The sequence below is a fragment of the Mastigoproctus giganteus genome, chromosome 3 (assembly GCF_048544385.1).
Source record: "Mastigoproctus giganteus isolate SK-2022 chromosome 3, ASM4854438v1, whole genome shotgun sequence".
NCBI classification, from domain to species: domain Eukaryota; kingdom Metazoa; phylum Arthropoda; class Arachnida; order Uropygi; family Thelyphonidae; genus Mastigoproctus; species Mastigoproctus giganteus.
In genome coordinates, this window is record NC_143577.1 from 100807255 (window position 1) to 100826450 (window position 19196).

At 37.8% G+C, this 19196-nt stretch overlaps 1 protein-coding gene across 1 annotated transcript in view; it reads right to left on the minus strand.

The window, feature by feature from the left end:
- Positions 1-19196, minus strand: part of TM9SF3 (transmembrane 9 superfamily protein member 3) — a 357433-nt gene that overhangs the window by 40171 nt on the left and 298066 nt on the right. Inside the window, exon 12 of the mRNA XM_090369370.1 lies at positions 15033-15116. Coding sequence (XP_090225496.1) covers positions 15033-15116 — 84 coding nt within the window. The remainder of the gene's footprint in view (positions 1-15032; positions 15117-19196) is intronic.

The following is a 19196-nucleotide window of genomic DNA, read 5'->3' on the forward strand; positions in this document are numbered from 1 at the left end:
GGTGCCTAGTCTCCAGACACTGTAATTTGCAAAACTTAAGCCTTTCTTCGTAAGAGCAACCCTTTGTTCCATTCACTAATCTTGTTGCCCTTCTCTGTACCCGTTCCAGCAGCTCTACATCCTTCTTGAAATGAGGCCTCCAGACCTGTATACAGTACTCAAGATGTAGCCTAACCATTGCCTTATTCAAGGGAATAATCACCTCCTTATCCCTGCTAGAAAAATTCCTGTATATCATTGACAAGACACCATGAGCTACTCTTGCAGCTCGTCTGCACTGCTCAGAGAACTTCATATCTGCCTGCACAATTACCCCCAGGTCCTTTTCATTCTCCGCCACTGTCAGTGTAGTACCGCAGAGTTGATATGTTGCTCTGGGGTTACTGTTTCCCATATGTAGAACTTTACATTTGTCAATGTTAAACTTCATTTGCCACCTCTCAGCCCATCTGTTCAACCTTTCCAGATCCTGTTGCAGCAGCATAGCGTCAGTGGTGTCCTTAACAACCCTGCCAACCTTTGTATCATCTGCAAACTTGGACATTAAACTTGATATCCCATCATCAATATCATTCATAAACACCGAAAACAACAACGGACCCAACACTGAACACTGCACTAATAACATTAGTCCACGTTGAGCAGTGTCCATTGATTACTACTCTCTGTCTTCTGCCACTCAACCATCCCCTTATCCATAGCAGCAATTTGCCTCCAATGCCACACTGCTCCAATTTGTGCAGCAGTCTTCCATGTGCAACAGTATCAAAAGCCTTTCTAAGATCCAAATATATAATATCAAAGTTATTCCCTGCATCCAGTTCTTTTGTGACTACATCATAGTATCCAATCAAATTGGTCAGGCAAGCCCTGCCCTTAATAAAACCATGCTGCGTCTGAGCTATAACTGAATTCTTGTCTAGATGATCCTGCAGTGCTTCTTTAACCAGTGCCTCCATTAATTTACCTGGAACAGAAGTTAAACTAACAGGTCTATAATTACTTGTGTCAGCCTTTGATCCTCCTTTGTGAATTGGGGTTACATTTGCACATCTCCAGTCTATGGGTACCTCCCCTGAGTCCAAAGAAGCTCTCATAATTATGGCTAGGGGTTTGCTTACTTCCTTTGCTGCCTCCTTTAATATAACTGGATAGATCCAATCCACCCCAGGTGCCTTTTTTATGTTTATCCTCAACAATCTCTCCTCCACTTTCCTCTCAGTTATTACAAAATCATCCAGTTCACTGCCAATGTTTACTTTACCTACATCATTCTCCTTCCTGAATAACTCCTCATGCGTGAATGTAGATGCAAAATACTCGTTTAGATTGTTAGCCACCTGAGCAGGATCCTCAACTGTTGAACCATCAATATCCAGTGGACCAATCTGATTCATCCCTTTCCTTCTTGAGTTTAAATAGGTAAAGAACTCTTTTCTGTTTTTCTTTCCATCCTTCGCCAAAGATTTCTCATAATCTGTCTTTGCCTGCCTGATCTCTTTTGTGATTTGATTACAGACCAGCTTATATCTATCATAGGCTTCCATGTCACCCATTAATTTGTATGTATCCCATGCATTTTTCTTCTCTGCCACATGTCTCATTAGTTCATCTGACAACCATTTAGGCCTAAACCTTGAACAATATTTCTTAGTTGGTATGTAAAGCCTGGTAGCCTCCAATATTAGTTCCTTGAATGCTTCCCATTTTGAGTTTGCTGTTGGTGACATCATCAGTTGGTCCCACTGTATAGAATTTAAATACTGTCTCAGACCATCATAGTCACCTTTACAAAAACAAAAACCCTTCCCTTTACCTCTGATGGTAGTTACCTCCTTGAGTAAATCCCACTTCAACACACTGTGATCACTGCCACCTAGTGGTTCATTTATCTGCAGATTCTTAATGCATGAAGAATCACTACTGATAATCAGATCACGAGTATTGCTCCTTCTTGTTGCCTCACAAACATGCTGATGTAGAAAACAATCATCCAATAAATCCACAAAAGCCTTGCTAGTGTGCGAGTGACCAACCCACAAATTCCAGTCAATATCTGGGAAATTAAAATCCCCCATTATAAGACTCTCTGATTTACTGGCCCACTCTATTTCCCTGTACAATATCTTATTATACTCATCAGAGTCATTAGGCCTATAGCACACTCCTACTCTCAATTTTGATTTCCCTATGCTTATGGTACACCAAACTGACTCGACACTGCCCTGTCCATCGATGTCGACTGGCTTCACTTCCTTGGACTTTATGTGTTTCTTAACTAATAGCATAACCCCTCCTCCCCTCCTGCCCTGTCTATCCTTTCTATACACATTGTATTCCCCAAATTCCAGTTCCACATTCCTTATATCTGTGTGACACCACGTCTCTGATATCCCAACAATATCTGCCTTTGATGTTTTGAGCAATACCTCAAATTCATCAAATTTATTTACCAAACTCCTAGCATTGGTGTACACGCAGGTATACATGAACCTGTTTCTATTCTTGGCTACCCTAACACAACCCATGTGTTTACTTGTTCCGCAATGACTCCCAGCAGTCTCTGAAATATCCTTCATCTTGTTTTTCAGGCTTCTGCTCATTTCAACAGAAGCAGTGCAAGAATCACTTCCACCTCTGCCAGTGGCTACTGTTAATCTATTAGTCCTTGTATCCCCCCAACTAGCAGTTTTCCGACCCACCTAACTCTGCCTCAACAGCATCAGCAAAAATTCTTGCACCCTTTCTATTTAAGTGTATCCCATCCCTGTAGAAACAATCTCTCCTGTTAACAAGTACAGTCCAGGCTGAAAAAAATTCTACCCCTTGAGCCTTGCACAATCCCTCCAGGCCCGAATTGATCGACAAGGCTCTCATCATATACTCCCTCCTATCGTGTCTGGACAGATTTGCAGACATGTCCAAATTTGCAGACGACATGAAAGTTGGCAGGGTTGTTAATGACAGTAAAGACAGTATTCTACTGCAACAGGATCTAGAAAAGTTAGGCAGATGGGCTGAGAAGTGGCGACAGAAGTTTAACACTGAGAAATGCAAAGTACTGCATATGGGTAGCAGTAACCCAAGAGAAACATACCAACTCGGTGGTACTACACTCAGGTAGGTGGAGAATGAAAAAGACCTAGGGATAATTGTGCAGTCAGATATGAAGTTCTCTGAGCAGTGCAGACGGGCTGCCAGAGCAAGTCATGGAGTTTTGTCAATGATATAGGAATTTTGCTAGAAGAGACAAAGAGGTGATTATTCCTTTGTATAAGGCAATGGTCAGGCCACACCTTGAGTACTGTATATAGGTTGGTAGGCCTCATTTTAGAAAGGATGTAGATTTGCTAGAACGAGTACAGAGAAGGGCAAAAAGATTGGTGAGAGGAACAAATGGGTGCACTTATGAAGAAAGACTTAAGTTCTGCAAGTTGCAGCATCTGGAGACTAGGCACCTGTGAGGTGATCTGATCAAGGTGTATATAAAGTCTTGACTGGTTTGAGCAGGCTCAATGCCTACGGAATACTTCCACTTGCTCAGATTAAGAACTTGAGGGGGGGCATAGATTTAAATTGAGGGAAAGATAGGTGTACAAGAGATGTGCGGAGTTTTGCCTTTTGCCAGCAGGTAGTTGATTGCTGGAACAGACTGCCATCTCTTGTTGTGGAAGTTGATAGTTTAAATAAATTTAAGGCTGAACTAGACAAACATTTGGAGTGACCAGATGGGTGAAATGGGAAGGGTGTTTTTTTTTTTTTTTTTTTTTTTGGCTGATGCTGTATAAGCTCTAGCCTTATATATGTTGCTTAATATTCATTGTATTCTTGTAATATTAAAATTTAAATATTTAATGATTACCACTTTAAATATATTAAAATAATCATGTAGGAGAGTTTGTACTCATAAAAGTGGGTTTTTTTTTTTTTTGGCTGATGCAGATAAGCTCCCTTTCTTGCATCATATGTCTCTACTAATGCTAATGCTGAAAACCCAGTCTTAATAGAATTGAACTATTAGGAGAGTTTGTACTCATAAAAGTGGGTTTTTTTTTTTTTTGGCTGATGCAGATAAGCTCCCTTTCTTGCATCATATGTCTCTACTAATGCTAATGCTGAAAACCCAGTCTTAATAGAATTGAACTATTTTCATGCCCATCAGTAACCAGTTGCCCATCAAATGTTACTTAATATTCATCCAAAATCCAGCCTTAGCAGAACTGAACTATTTTCATGCCTATCAATGATGCTTAATATCATTGTATGATTGTAATATTAAATTTTAAATATTTAATGATTACCACTTTAAATACATAAAAATAATCATATAAGAGATCTTGCACTCATAAAGGTAGTCTGACTTACATAAAATAGCTTTAACAAATATGACAATTACACTGTTACCCCCCCCCAAAGTTTTAACATTCAGTTGATCTCCACAGCTGGTGACACATGTCACAGTGAGAACTAGTAATGTGACACTGCAGGTTTGTGGCATGCAGTCCATATGAAATAACTGATCAAGGAGGCAAGAGACATGAGCTGATGGACTTCAAAAAAGGGATTACTCTCAGGTACCAGCTGAAGTGTGGCTGTATTATGGGAACTGTGAATCTTGTGGGCTGTTTACAGTGCTGTAGTTAAGGTTTGATTTTGATTTGATTTGGTTTTGTTTTTAATAGCACATTGGCAACTAAGCTGTAGTCAAGGTGTTCCAAGAGTGGATAGAGCAGCAGTCACTGGGCCAATGGCAGGCAATCATGCCTCACTGATGGTTATGGAAACTGTACGCTGACCCACCTTGTGTGAGCCAATAAGATAGAAAATGGTGGAATGGCTGACCATGGACATTAACCAGGGGATGAGCTTTGTGTTTACAAGACCATGTTACAATGAACCCTCCCACATATGCACCTCCAGAGTACGCATCATGTCAAGATACACAAGATATAGCAATCTTTCTAATGACAGGAAGTTTAAATCCAAACAGTATCGTTGGACTGACAACTGGGGAGGGGGACCACATTTTCTGATGAATCAAGGTTTCTGCTATAGTGGGTAGATGGTACAGTGAAAAACTACAGAGAGGAATCCCTCTGTTGTCCTTCTAAGGGGGATGTTTTCCTGGGAATCTTTTGGAGTCCTCATATCCTTAAACTGAATCCCGAATGCTAAAAACTATCCATCCATTGTGGCTGATCAGGTACACCCATTCAAATTCACTGTCTTCCTGGTTGGCACAGAAAAGTCCAATTGCATTCGGAGACCATTTGATACAGTAAAGTAAAGTTTGTGATACAATAAAGTAAAGGATGGGGATGATAGAGTAGGCATCCCCAAATAAGAGGTTGGCAGAGATGAGTCCCAACAGGCAAAGTATGGGGGGAGAGGAGACAGAGACCTTGTCTCCTCCATCCCATGCCTGGGGATGTGGTTTTAAAGGGAACTGGGTTATAGCACTCAGTTCAGATAGTCAAATGGCGTGTCGGCAGCAAAGCCGCAGTATGTCTTTGTCAGTGATGGTTGTCAGGACCATGTAGTGTCGAATCCGGTAGGAAGGACAAACTGCCCATCCCACTCTGGGGATGGAATATGTTAGATGGCAGTGGGGAACCCACCAGACAAGGGGGTGGGAGAGAGACATTTACTTCATTCATAATCTGAATTCTCACTCTACTTGTATTCTATTTTTTTTTTTTTTTTTTTATATATATTCATAATTTCCCCCACCCGGTTAGGTTATATATATATATATATATATATATATATTTTTTTTTTTTTTTTTTTGTCCTCACCTTTTCCCATTATATATGGGATCAGCGTGTTTTTTGTTTTTTTTTTTTAATTGTTTTGGCATGCAATTTTTACGGCTGGATGCCCTTCCTGATGCCAACCCTCAACCCTTTATCCAGGCTGGGGATATGCGGTGGTCATTCCCTGACCTTTCGTCATCCTCCATATTTGGTGGTCACAGACTCGAACCCCAGTCTAATCAAGAAGCGTGTGCTACGCACTACTCCTCCTGCCCACCAGGCTACGGAGGCACCTATATATATTTTTTGTGTAGTTTAAGTACAATTAGTAAAACAGGTAAGATATATTTCATATAGGATAAGCTGGTAGCTATTTAACCCTATAATAGCCATAACTTTCATATAGGAGAAGCTGGTAGCTATTTAACCCTATAATAGCCATAACTTTCATATAGGAGAAGCTACCAGCTTATCCTATATGAAATATATCTTACCTATTTTACTAATTGTACTTAAACTATACAAAAAATATAAGACTGATGTAATGTTCTATCTAGATATGTATAGATGGCATTAATTAGTTCTTGTTTAGTTAACTTTACATAAGTTATTTATTAATTTTCTATATTTATATATATATATATATATATATATCCCCCCCCCACATTAGCTTATAAAAAAAATTATATATACAGGGTTGTTAAAATTAAAGTATCCGTATGTAGAGGACTCTGGAGTGAGTTCTAAGGCTCATACTGAAGAGAAATTTGGACAACAGGTACAATAAAGAATGCACTCGCCATTTTTTATTGTAAAAAAAAAAAATTAGTTACAAAATTTGTCTGTATGGTGTGTAACTATCTAACTTACGATTATCATCAGTTATTGCCACAGTGCCACTACTCAGCTCTACTGTACTCTATAAAACAGTGCTTCTCAAAGTGGGCGATATCGCCCCTGGGGGGCCCTTGAATTATCCATGGGGACATTAGGCATGAAAGGGGCGACGGGGGGTGGGGGGAGCCCCATCAATGATTGGCTGTTACAAGGGTTTTATAGCTTATTTAAAAAATGCTGTGCCAAATATTATTACTGTTCATTGTGTCATTCACCATCAGCATTTAGTTGCGAAAAAACTTGGTGATCAACTGCACAATTCTCTACAAACTGTTATTACTGCTATAAACAAAATTAAAGCAAATTCTTCGAATGATCGTATATTTCGAAAGCTTTGTGATCAAAACAGAAGATTTTGAACGATTCCTACTTCACTCCGAGGTTCGGTGGCTGTCAAAAGACAACTGTCTCAACAGATTTTATGAACTCTTTGATACTGTTGTCGAGTTTTTTGAATATAGGAAAAATGACCTCAAGAAAATGAAAACTGATATTGCTTATCTTGCAGATTTATTTACTAGATTCAACTCAATGAACTTACATTTACAAGGAGAAGATGTAACTCTTATTAAGGCAAAAACCCAAATTTCAGCGTTTATTTCAAAATTAAAGCTTTTTATGCGCAGTGTAGGACGACGTGATATCAATTTCCAAATCTGTTGGAAATAGAGAAAAAAGAAAAAATAGCTGATGAAACTCTACTAACTTTTTGTAATCATCTAGAAATGTTGTGCAGAGATATGGAGGAAAGGTTCGAAGATCTCCTTAATTTGAAAATTCCAGATTGGGTTATAAATCCTTTTTTAAATAATGATGAGGATGAACGTTTTGTTGAAGAAGAATTGATTGAGTTACAAAATGAAGTTGAACTGAAGGCAAAATTTCAAAATTCATATCAGGAATTTTGGTTACAAAAGGAAATCCCTGACCATTATCCTGCATTGTGGGGAATTGTAAAAAAATTACTTATTTCTTTCCATCTAGTCGAAACTGGTTTCAGTGCTGTATCTCAATTGCTGACAAAACAAAGAAATTGTCTGGATGTTGTTAAACATGGCGATTTATGACTTCTACTTACAGATATTAAACCTAATAAATCTCCACCAAGCTCATCCATCGTATTAAATATTAAAATATAATTAACTTTAATTTTTATGACTTAATTTAAGTGACTAATAATTGACTTTATTTATGTAGTTGTAATTTTTTTCGAAGAAGGAATAAAGTGCAGTAAATAGTTTTATTTATAATTCACACACATACGTGCAGGGCTGCATTTACGTTTTTGGAGGCAAATAGACAAATATTCATTTCAGTTATTTAGCTTCGCTTTATATTGGTGGGCTAAAAAAAGGCCCTGGCAAGGGAATTTTTTAGGGAGGAGGGGAGGGCAGTGATCCAAAAAAGTTTGAGAAGCACTGGTATAAAAGCAAAGCAGTCGCTTCAAAATCACACAGTAGATGTTTGCTTGCACTACAGCAGCAATGCCAACAACGTTGCAGGAAAAGCCGCTATTAGTGAAGCTGTACTATCAGAACAGCAACAATGCAGCTGCGGCTATCAGAGAATTCGGGAATCAGAAGTGCATAAGGCAGGGACCTATGACTGTTTGTGCTGTCCGCAAAATGATTGCGAAATTTGAAGCGACAGGACATCTTGGTGTTCACCCAAGTAGAGGTTGAAAACAAGTGGACTCCTCTCGTGTTGAAGATGTGGCTATGGCTGTCGTGGATTTATCAAGTCAATCTCCATGTGGTGGCACAAGTGTGCCAGCTGTTTCTCGTGAAGTGGACATGCCGTATTCCACTGTAAGGCTAGTAATGCATCAGGTGTTGCAGTAGTATCCTTACATTGCAGTACTATCCTTACAAGATGTACATACTACAGCAGCTAAAGCATGATGATGCAGATATTCGTTTCACATATGCACTTCAGTTTCTGGTGTGAATGACAGTGGATATCACTTGGCCAAGAAAACATCCAAAGCTTTTGTTGAAGCCAACTTCTGCTTAAATTGACAAGTGAATACGCACAACTGTCGCATTTGGGTAAGAGGAAACCCTCTAGTTATCCAAGAGGTCCCGTCCCATTGCATTCTCCAAAAGTGACAGTGTGGTGGGGATTTATGGCCACATTCTTGATTGGGCCATATATTTTTGAACAGGTAACACCGACTGGACTCTGCAGCTGTTCCATCACTGGACAGCAATATTATGAAACATTGGCAAATTTTGCAATACCAGAGCTGCAACAATGTGGGTGCCTTCAGGATACCATATTCATGCAAGATGGTGTGCGACCCGACACCCACGTATACAAAGATGTCAAGGAAACACTTTACAGACGAACGGGTCATCAGCCTTTGTTTCCGGACAACTTGGCCACCCCCAATCACTGGACCTCAACCCCATTTGACTTCTGGTTGTGGGGTTTTTTGAAGAAACTGGTTTATCGGAATAATGCCAACACTGGAAGAATTACTACCCTTTTTATACCTCAAGTTGCTGAATTTGACAAAAAACATTGGTCCTGATTTAACCCAGGTGTTCACCTAACTTTCCTTCTATCCGGGCATGGCAGCCTAAACTCAAAGTTATTTACTCTGTGTTTGGCTGCGTCTCCTCTTTGTAAATGTAGCTCAGAGGAGACAGTCCAACATATAATCTTAGAATGTCGATATTATGTAGACATTCGATTTGAACTTCGGGCATTAACCGAAGTTTATGATGTAAATAACTTCACCAAGTTATTAGAATGTAAGGAAAATTTTCAGGCACTGGCTAAGTTTGCTGACAAGGCTTTCCGCAGAAGGAAAGGACTTGCCGACTGAGAATAATTATGTTATTAGTGTACTACCACTGTATATAGTTGCCTCCTTGGTATTAATCATATTGTTACAAGACCTCTAATGAGGAAATTTATTTGTATTTATTACCGGATAGCAATATTAGCGTTTAGTATAAATTAGTCGATGTGCCAGGTTCACTGTTCGGTGGGCGGTCCTGGGACTTCGGCCTCTAGTAAGGTGCATAAATTGTAAATCTTAAATTGTATAAATTGTAAATCTTAAAAATTGTATAAATTGTAAGATATATATCGGATCTCACTGTAACCAAATTAATTATTGGAAGGTTCTAACTATCTGTATAATTGTATAAGTTGTGAAGGTTAATACAGAAATTGGTGCCTTCAACAAATTGTAATAACTGAGTTGCAAGTGTTATGGATATACAGTATGGTCAAATGTGCGGCTATACTACACTGGTCTCAGGCAAGAGACTTGTTTGTAATAATTCTTGTGAAGTTGGTGGATCAAGATGTTTTGTAAAACCACAAATTGTTAATATTGTACAGTTACTCTTCAGTGGCGGATAGGGGAAACCTTGGAGCCTGTAGAAAATAATAAAATACTTTGAATACTTTGTATCGGGAAGAATGTCTAACTCTGGCAGATCTGAAGGACAGCTGCAGAAAATGCTGTTCTTTGAATGGAAACTGTTGTTGACCACAATGGAGGACACATTGAACAATTGTAGTGCTATTCAAGTGATTTGTATTACCACAGCGCCATATAGTGACAAATTTTGTAACTATATTTTTTTTCCCAATAAATGGCAACACACATTCTTAATGTACCTGTTGTCCAGATTTCTCTTCAATATGAAGCTTAGAACTCGCTCCAGAGCCCTCTACATAGGGATATTTTAATTTTAACAAATCATTTTAACAAAAAACTTGTCATCTGCCAAGTTTTCAAAACCGGAGATATACTGTGATAAGAATTTTCTGTATGCAATTCCATAAGAGTAGAACGATTCTTCGTCTTTGTTCGTTTCAAATATGAAAGGCCGATTCACACAGATATGTGGAACCAAAACAGGAATTTAAAAGTTCACTGCATTTTTTTACGTTTGGGTACTTTTCTCGGCAAACATATTTCCAAGAGTCTTTTTTTTGATGAACTGGCTTTTAGGAAGATCTTGTTTCGCAATGTAATAATTCCATTTTTAAGTAATATTTTCTCCATGTGAAAAATCTCAGCGATTTTTTCTGCAATTTGTTTCATATCTAAGTCAACATTAAATGGATAAGAAATATATTGAAGAATGTCTTCAATTGTTTCAAAATCACTGAATGGTTTTAAAATCATCACCAACTTTCTCAATTTCAGAAACATATTTCTCACTATTAAAGTCAAAAACAGGATATTTTTGCAAATGATCTTGCAGATTTGTAAAATGATTGAATTATTTTTCTTTGAGGTCTTTAGCCATTGCGAATATTGATATTTATATGCAGAAATACTACTAATCATGTTACCCCCATTTTTATTTTTTCCTTGTAATTGCAAATTTACATCACTTAATTTACTGGTGAAACCTGCCAAAAAAGCCAGATCACACAACCACTCCATACCTTCTAGCTGCTAATAATCATCTCCCCTTTGATCAACAATTTTTTTAATATCATTCAGCAAATTTCGAAATCTCTAGAAACTTACTGCATCTCAGCCACCTCACATCTGTGTGTATCAGATCTGGTTCATTTTCATCGAGTTGCATTTTGAAAAGTCTCCTGTAAAGAGACTGTCCTCTGATGGAATTCACGATTTTTGAAGCTATGTCCATAACACTTTTAGTATTTAATCTTTTGCTGGCTAACACTTGATGGTGGATGGTAAAGTGGTAAATCAAAAAATCTGGGAATTCATTTGGCACAATGGGTTGAATCTGTTAAGATGCCCCATTATTGCTTTAGCTTCATCTGTTATTGATACGAGCTTAAATAATGGTAATTTTAAGTTTTTCAATAAAATTTTTGAATGTGTTAAATATATCAAGACCTACAGTTCTTTCTTTTAACAAAACCATACCCAGCAGTTCTCTAGCAGCAGAATCATCGAACACTACAAATAAAAACGAGCAACTGAGCTGTATCGCTGACGTCTGTAGATTCATGCAGTTGTAAAGAAAAGGACAGACAATTAGAAATATGAGCACACAATGGTTTCCTCACAGTATTTCGAGATAATTGCAGATCTTGAAGAGCATTTTTAATTTCATTTTTGTTCTTAAAACTTTCAAAAAGAGAATCTGTTATTTCCAAAAATGTGTCTTTGATCAACTGACCATAAGAAAATGGTTTGCATTTTTTTGCAAGACAACTCACTTCAAATGATGCTGCAGTTACTGCTTTAGATTGTAAATGAAGAAATTTTGTTGTGCGAATAATCTGGATTTAATTTCTTTTAATTTATTTTTTCTAAGGTCACTTTTAGGCAGATAATCCGATTGATATTTACCATGGAGTGCGTAAGTGACTTTCTAAGTTTCCTCTTTTGGGTATAGCCACGGAAGCACTGCAAATCAAACAACATTTTTCTTTTATCATTACAAAAAAGTATTCTAGTTCCCACTCTTGATGAAAATGATTTGTTTTACTCTATTTCACAGTATTCCTTTTAAATCAAAGGGTATTAAATTAATGTATAAGTACTGTTCAGTTATTAATATTAAGTAAGCTAAATAAGAATTCGACACATACATGTTGCTCTCCACAACGTAACTGCACGAATTTTCAATAGACAAGCCTAGTGGATACGCGGCAACAAAAGTAGTCATGTGGTTCAATGGATTTGTAATAAGCATATGAAGTGGGGCCCATAATATTAATAATAACATTTAGATTTTGACTAATCTATTTTATATAGAAATTTAAAATTAGTCATGATTGACCAAAATTAAAGCTCCAATCGACTTGTTGGTCACCCATGCCTTATAGCAACTTGGGCACAGCCATTAGTTTGTAATTGCTGATGTTTTTGTGCCTATTTCAATGTCTCTTTTTCCGATTATAGAAAGTACAGAGGTACTTTCTATGCATACAAGGAAAGGTTTGGCCCATGCTAATAACTTGGAACATGGAAAGGCTGTGGGACAAATAGAGAAAAAAAAAAAATATTGCAAAATATATTTAAAAATGTCTTTAAAGGCTTTTCCAATTTATAAGAGAATTTAAAAAATTGTTAAATTTTATCTGATCTACATATAAAACTTTTGTGAAGAGCTGTTTTATTTATCATCATATGCCTTCATTATAAATGTGAATTGTGATGTGGTAATATTTACTAATGTTATTCGTTTACAGTTCAGAATTTGATATAGAGATAAATGCTGAATTGTGAAGAGCAGGAACAAGCTGGCCATGTGGAGAATGTAATCTACACATAGACTGGCTTAACCACACTGGTGTACAAAACTTAAGGACCAGTCAGGTTTTCATCTGTAGCTTCTCATAGGAGTGGCCTGGATATGGGAAAAGCATACAAAAGGAACCTCGTGAGTTACAGAAATGATGAAGGAAATAACACCGACATAACCCCAAGGGCTCATTTCATCTGTAGCTTCTCATAGGAGTGGCCTGGATATGGGAAAAGCATACAAAAGGAACCTCGTGAGTTACAGAAATGATGAAGGAAATAACACCGACATAACCCCAAGGGCTCACATCTGATGAGCATGGGCTTGGCACACCAGGGTCCTGAGCTGGATATCATCATTCTTCTCTTTCTTGGCGATTCCCTTCTACTTCCGACTCTTATTTTCTCTCTCTCTCTCTCTCTCTCTCTCATGGTAATTCAGATTTTTTTTTGCTGGTGCAGCATAAGCCTCAGGCTTCCTTGCACCATATGGCTAATAATAATAATAATAATAAAATAAACAACGGAAGCAAAATGGTACAGAGGGACTTTATTCAAAAATAGCAACACAGCAATGGTTGCCATGATACAGATGCATCACTGTCAAAGATGGAACAAAAGGAAGAGGTGGTCCTCAGTGGGAGATATGGCCACCCCTAATGTCGATGCAGGCTTTGCACCACCTGTCCATTTTTAGAACAATGTTGTTGATAAGTTCTTACGTTAACATTGTCCATTCCTCTGTCAGCGCCATCTTCAGCTGGCGAACATTTTCCCGCGATCTAAATCGATGGGATTTAGATCAAGGGAAACCGGGCAGGCCAGTCCATACGAAGTGTCCTCACTTTCCAAAAGCATATCGACAGCTGCAGTGCGATGGGGTGTGGCGTTATCATTCATAAACATGAACTCAGGGCCAATGGCACTCAGAACAGACGCACATGGGGAACGATTACCCCAGTGCAGTAGCGTGCACAGGTTACAGTACCGCCTTCCAGTATCTGGAGTTGTGTACATCCATCCAAGATAACGCCTCCCCAGACAAGAACACCTCGACGACCATATCGATCCCTTTCAGTGACGTTTGTTGGATGATACTGGGTGCCAACCTCTGGCCAGATCAGGTGACGTCCAGAATCGCTACTGAGACTGAATCTACTCTCATCAGTAAAGAGTACCTTGCCCCACTGCGCCGCTGTCCAGTCCTTGTGTTCAATGCACTACTGTAAACGGTGTCTCCAATGGGCAGGTATTAAAGGGACACAGCATTCTGGCCATTTGGCAAACAGTCCACCTTTGTGGAGTCGTCTGGCCACAGTAAACCACGATATCCTGCATCCTGTGCAGCTGGTTTGCAATGTATCCCACTGTCTGGTGTCACTCCCTCTTGGCCTGTAGGAGTATATAGTGGTCATCATTGGGCGTTGTTTTTCATGGATGACTACCATTGGTCCTTCGAACAGCTGTACCTGTTGTTCTGAAGGCTGACCATGCACGTGAGACGATGCTATGAGTGATACTGAACTCTGCAGCCACACTCCTCGCAATTCAAGCTTCTTCAAGCTCCCCAATTATTTGACCCTGGGTAAAGTCATCCAGATGTTGTCTACGGCCATTTCGCTGTCTGTAGCACTGTATAAAACCAATCGAACGTCTGTAACAATCATGCTCACCATTCAGTAATTTGCATATAACTGCTCCTTTTATCTGTTTATGTGCACCCTCTCATCCTGATCCAAGTTTTTTCATGTGCACCAGCTTTCTACTGAATGGCCACAGTTGTGCAAATCTCCACAGGCTGTTTCATTTGATTTTGTGGTTGTAAACTTCAGATATAGTGTTGGTCCTTAAGTTTTGCACACCAGTGCACTATGGGTTGGTACTAAAAAGAATTTTTAAAACATACTAAGAGGACTAATAAATTTGGTGTGTTAAAAATAGTTCGCTTGAAACTAGTCTATCCCTGCACAAAGTGCTGTCTGTTCCTCAATAAATGTGACAATGATAATTCAATCTAGACATATAAATAAAATCGATGACCGACTCACCATTTTAATTTTTTTGTATAAATAATTAAATACTAACAAAATATTTAGTCTCAATATTACTGCATAAAAATACAAAAATTTACATGGAGTAAAATTATCTATTGCTATAATAGAAAATAATTCAGTTTTCCTTACTTAGTTTTAAAGAAGAAGTAATAGAAGGAATACATGTAGACGTAACCAGATGTTGAAGCACCGGCAAGAAAACTGGTCCACTGCCTAGATTCATATGGGGAGAGGTGAAAAATTACAAGTTTAGAATATTTTTTTTTTATAATTTTTTTTAAACAAGTAGTCCTGAATATTTGAGTAAAAGTTGTTATTAAACCACCATAACAGTAAAACAGACTAACCTTAACAGACTATATGGAATTAAGGCCTATCCATTACAGATGTATCCTGTATATAATATAACAGGACATTCATATGTAATGAATGTCCTGCTATGTTATGAATATAATAATACATAACTGCCTAAGTTTCTATAATGTTTATAAGAAAAACATTAAATTAACACTATACTTTAATACACTCATCATTTATGTGGAGCAAGCCAGAGTTCCTATTGTCTGAAAGTTAAAAGTGATACAGTAACATTTTAGCCCAATGGCAAATACCATCAGACTAAGGAAATTACATCAACAGGTTCCATATCAGGCTTATATTTATTGTATGTATACATAAAATCATCTGGTCTGATTTTAGGTAGTCAATTTCAGGGTAGAGAATCCAAGTAATCACTAAAACCTGCATAACAAATTCTTAGTAACAAGATCCTAGTTGCATGAATTGTAAACAGAGTCCATGATCATTCAGTAAGTTCAGATTGTCTGGAGTACAAAAAAGCATTAGAAATACCAAGCATGCACACTTATAATGAATAATTCTAGTAATCACAATTTAAATTTGAGTTTTAATCATACTGATGGAAGCATGGTACTCAGAATAGTACAGCTTACAGAATAGTACGCTCACAGATGACGTGCAGTCACTGATGAGATCAGGAAGGTAGTACAAGATGAAGGTATTGACATTTTGTGCCTGCAAGAGCCATATACCAGTTCCTTTGGACACGAGCACAAGCTTGCAGGTTTCCCTGTTGAAGCCAGAGTTACAAGTGTTAAGAATGTGAAACCTAAGACTGCAATTGTTATATTTAATAAGATCATTCAGATTACTGCATTGTCTGGTTTATGTGATCACAACTCAAATTGTGTTAGTTTAAGTTCATCTAGATTGTCTTTCAATTTGGTTTCTCTTTATTGTCTTTCTAATACAAATATATTGAATTCCATACATTATATGGAAAAATGTTTATAGTGTAATTGGCAGCAGTAATTTAATAATAGCATTGGACTTCAATGGAAAGTCTAATTTGTGGTTTAGTGGGAAATTGATCAGAGGAGTCTTTTGTTGGAGGACTTTATTTTGCAAAATAATTTAGGTGTAGCTAATAGACTGGGGCAGCCCTTTACCTTTAACTAGGTGCATGGAAGATCAAAATATATATTTTACCTTGGTAACTCAAGGGCTTTTAAGGAGAGTCTGTCATTGGTGTGTGTGCAAACTAACTACACAAATAGTAATCATAGAGCTCTGTTGTTTTGTATTAGTTTAGAGGATTTACCCAGCAGTGGGCATAATAATAATATGGAATTAATTAGATTTAATTACAGAAATATAAAATGGTCAAGTTTCGTTGTGTTTGGATTTAGATTTTTCAAATGATATGTTATCTTTAAATACTTAGAATGCATATTCCTTGGCATTTAATGTTCAAAGTGCACTATTTGAACCAAAAAGCAGAATCTTAAGAGGCAGGTTGTGAACTGGTGGACATCAGATCTAAATAGTTTAAGGAAACAGGTATTTGCAAGTATAAAACTATACCAAAGGCACAGGCACTGGGGAACTCATGAAGCATTATATTATCAGACTCTTCATAAAAGTAAAAGGAAAGCTTACTTTAAGGCCATCTATAAGTGTAAATTGAAAGCATGGAAGAATTTGGTTAATAACGTGGGCAATACAGATCTCTGGGGATTAACATATAAACTAACTCAAAATAAACCCAGATCTGGGGATATTATGAACACCGTGTCTGTAAATAGTATGGAAACTTCTGACTGGATTTCTACAGCTAAGGCAATTACTTCTGAGTTATTTCCGCATGATCAAGGAGGTGGGGAGGAAACAGTGGAGCAACACTCGATTAGAATGTCCAATTCGCTGCATGTTGGTTCTGATGACACTGATCTGTTTACTGTGGAGGATTTGAAAATTATCTGTAAACAAGTTAATTGTTCTAAAACCCTGAGGGTTGATTTAGGGGAAAATGTTGCCATTCTTAAAATGGTTGAGATTTATCCAGATATTTTGACTAATTTATAATACATGTTTGCTTCAATGAACATTTCCTGAAATATGGAAGTTGGAGGTTAGTAAAATTGTTACAGAAACCAGGAAAAACAGTTAAATGATCCTATGGGATATAGGCTGGTTTCTTTGCTGGCTAACATAGGCAAATTTTTGAGAGACTTCTTTTAAGACTGAATCAGGTGTTGGATGTGAATAGGTTAACTTTACCATATCAATACGAATTTAAGAAAGGTCATTCCGCTGAGGATGCTATCAATGATCTCATGTCTTTTGTAAGAGAGACTTCGGATAAATATGTTTTAGCTATTTTTATTGATTTCACGGGAACTTTTGATGTGGTATGGCATGATAGTATTAATGGTGCTAAGGAGACCGAAATGTCCACAGTTACTGTATCAAACAATTCAAAGCTACTTAAATGTTAGGAAAATTATGTTAAAATCAGGGCATTTAAAGTTTGAAAGGAATATTTTGAGGGGTTGTCTATAGGGGTCTATATTGGGCTCACTATTTTGGAACATTGTGCTTAATCTTTGGCTTGAACAACAGATTCCCGAGTTGCATAAGGTAGCTTGTTTGTTTGTTGTTTGTTATTTGGTTTTTAGGAGCATTAGCAACTAAGGCCATATTGCTCCGGGATATGCGGTGGTCATTCCCTGACCTTTCCGCATTCTCCGTATTTGGTGGTGACGGGCTCGAACCCCGGTCTAATCAAGAAGCGTGTGCTATGCACTGCTGCTCCTTCCCACCTGGCTACGGAGGCGCCATAAGGTAGCACATGCTGATGGTTTGGTTTTGCGTATTATGGGGAAATCTAGATTTGTAGATGAAACTAAAGTGGCGTGGGTTTTAAAAAAATGTGGAGGTCATTTGCATAAGTTGGTGATTTCTACCTCTAAAATCATTATAATGCTTTTTAAAGGGATATTAAATTATAAACCATCACTTAGGGCTAAAATTAATAAAATTCAGATTCCCTTTGTGTCTGTTGTGAAGTATTTAGGTATGAGACTAGTGCATAAATCTGAATAGGGTCTGAAAAGAAGGGTGCTTAATTTAAATTTTGGGAGAGGGCACTGACTCTCTTTAAAAATTGCAGCTGTGAGTTGCAGGCTCCGAAAAAATGATGTTTGCCTTTTTATTTACATAATTGTTATTTTTATATGGTACTTAATACATAGTCTTATAGTTACGCTGGTTATTTTTATTTTAATTTAGATAAACAGTTTTTGTAGATATAATACTTAATATACGTAAAACCGTTATTTCGTTCGAATCTTGCAGCCATTGTTTTTGTATATAGTGGTAGGGAATTCAAATTTTTAATTGAGGTAGTTAAGTAGCTCTAACATATAATTTATAGAGTAATACGCTTCACTGTTTCTATTAGATAGCGTAGTATTGACATTTAATTAATTTCATTTATTGATTTTATTAATTTAAAGTATCATGCCCCAAACTAGAGCAGCGGGCACAAAGTGGCAGGAGTGCTGTGACTTGGGGGAGAACTGAGGGTGACGATTCTCCAAAGCATCAGAGCCTAAAAAAATGTGCGACTTGTGAAATGTTTGCCGACTCTCTGGAACGGAACATGATACTGCCATGGGGGATGTCTTTGTGTGCGCGCGATGTAAGGAAATCAGGGCAACAACTCAGCCTTGTTATGGGACTATATGAGAGTTTGAAGGACAGGGTGGATGCCCTCGAAAGATCTAAATTGAGGGGCCCATCAGGCTCTCAGCTGCCCACATCAATGCTAGAGCTTGCACTTGGTCATCACGCAACACAGCGGCAAACCCCAAGGCAGAATGCGCTGGTCCCTCAGGAGCTAGTAGTTGTTGGAGACTATTGTCAGGGAAACAGAAAACATGCGTTGTAAAAAGGATAGGTGGAACAGGACCAGGGTATGTCTGCCAGGGG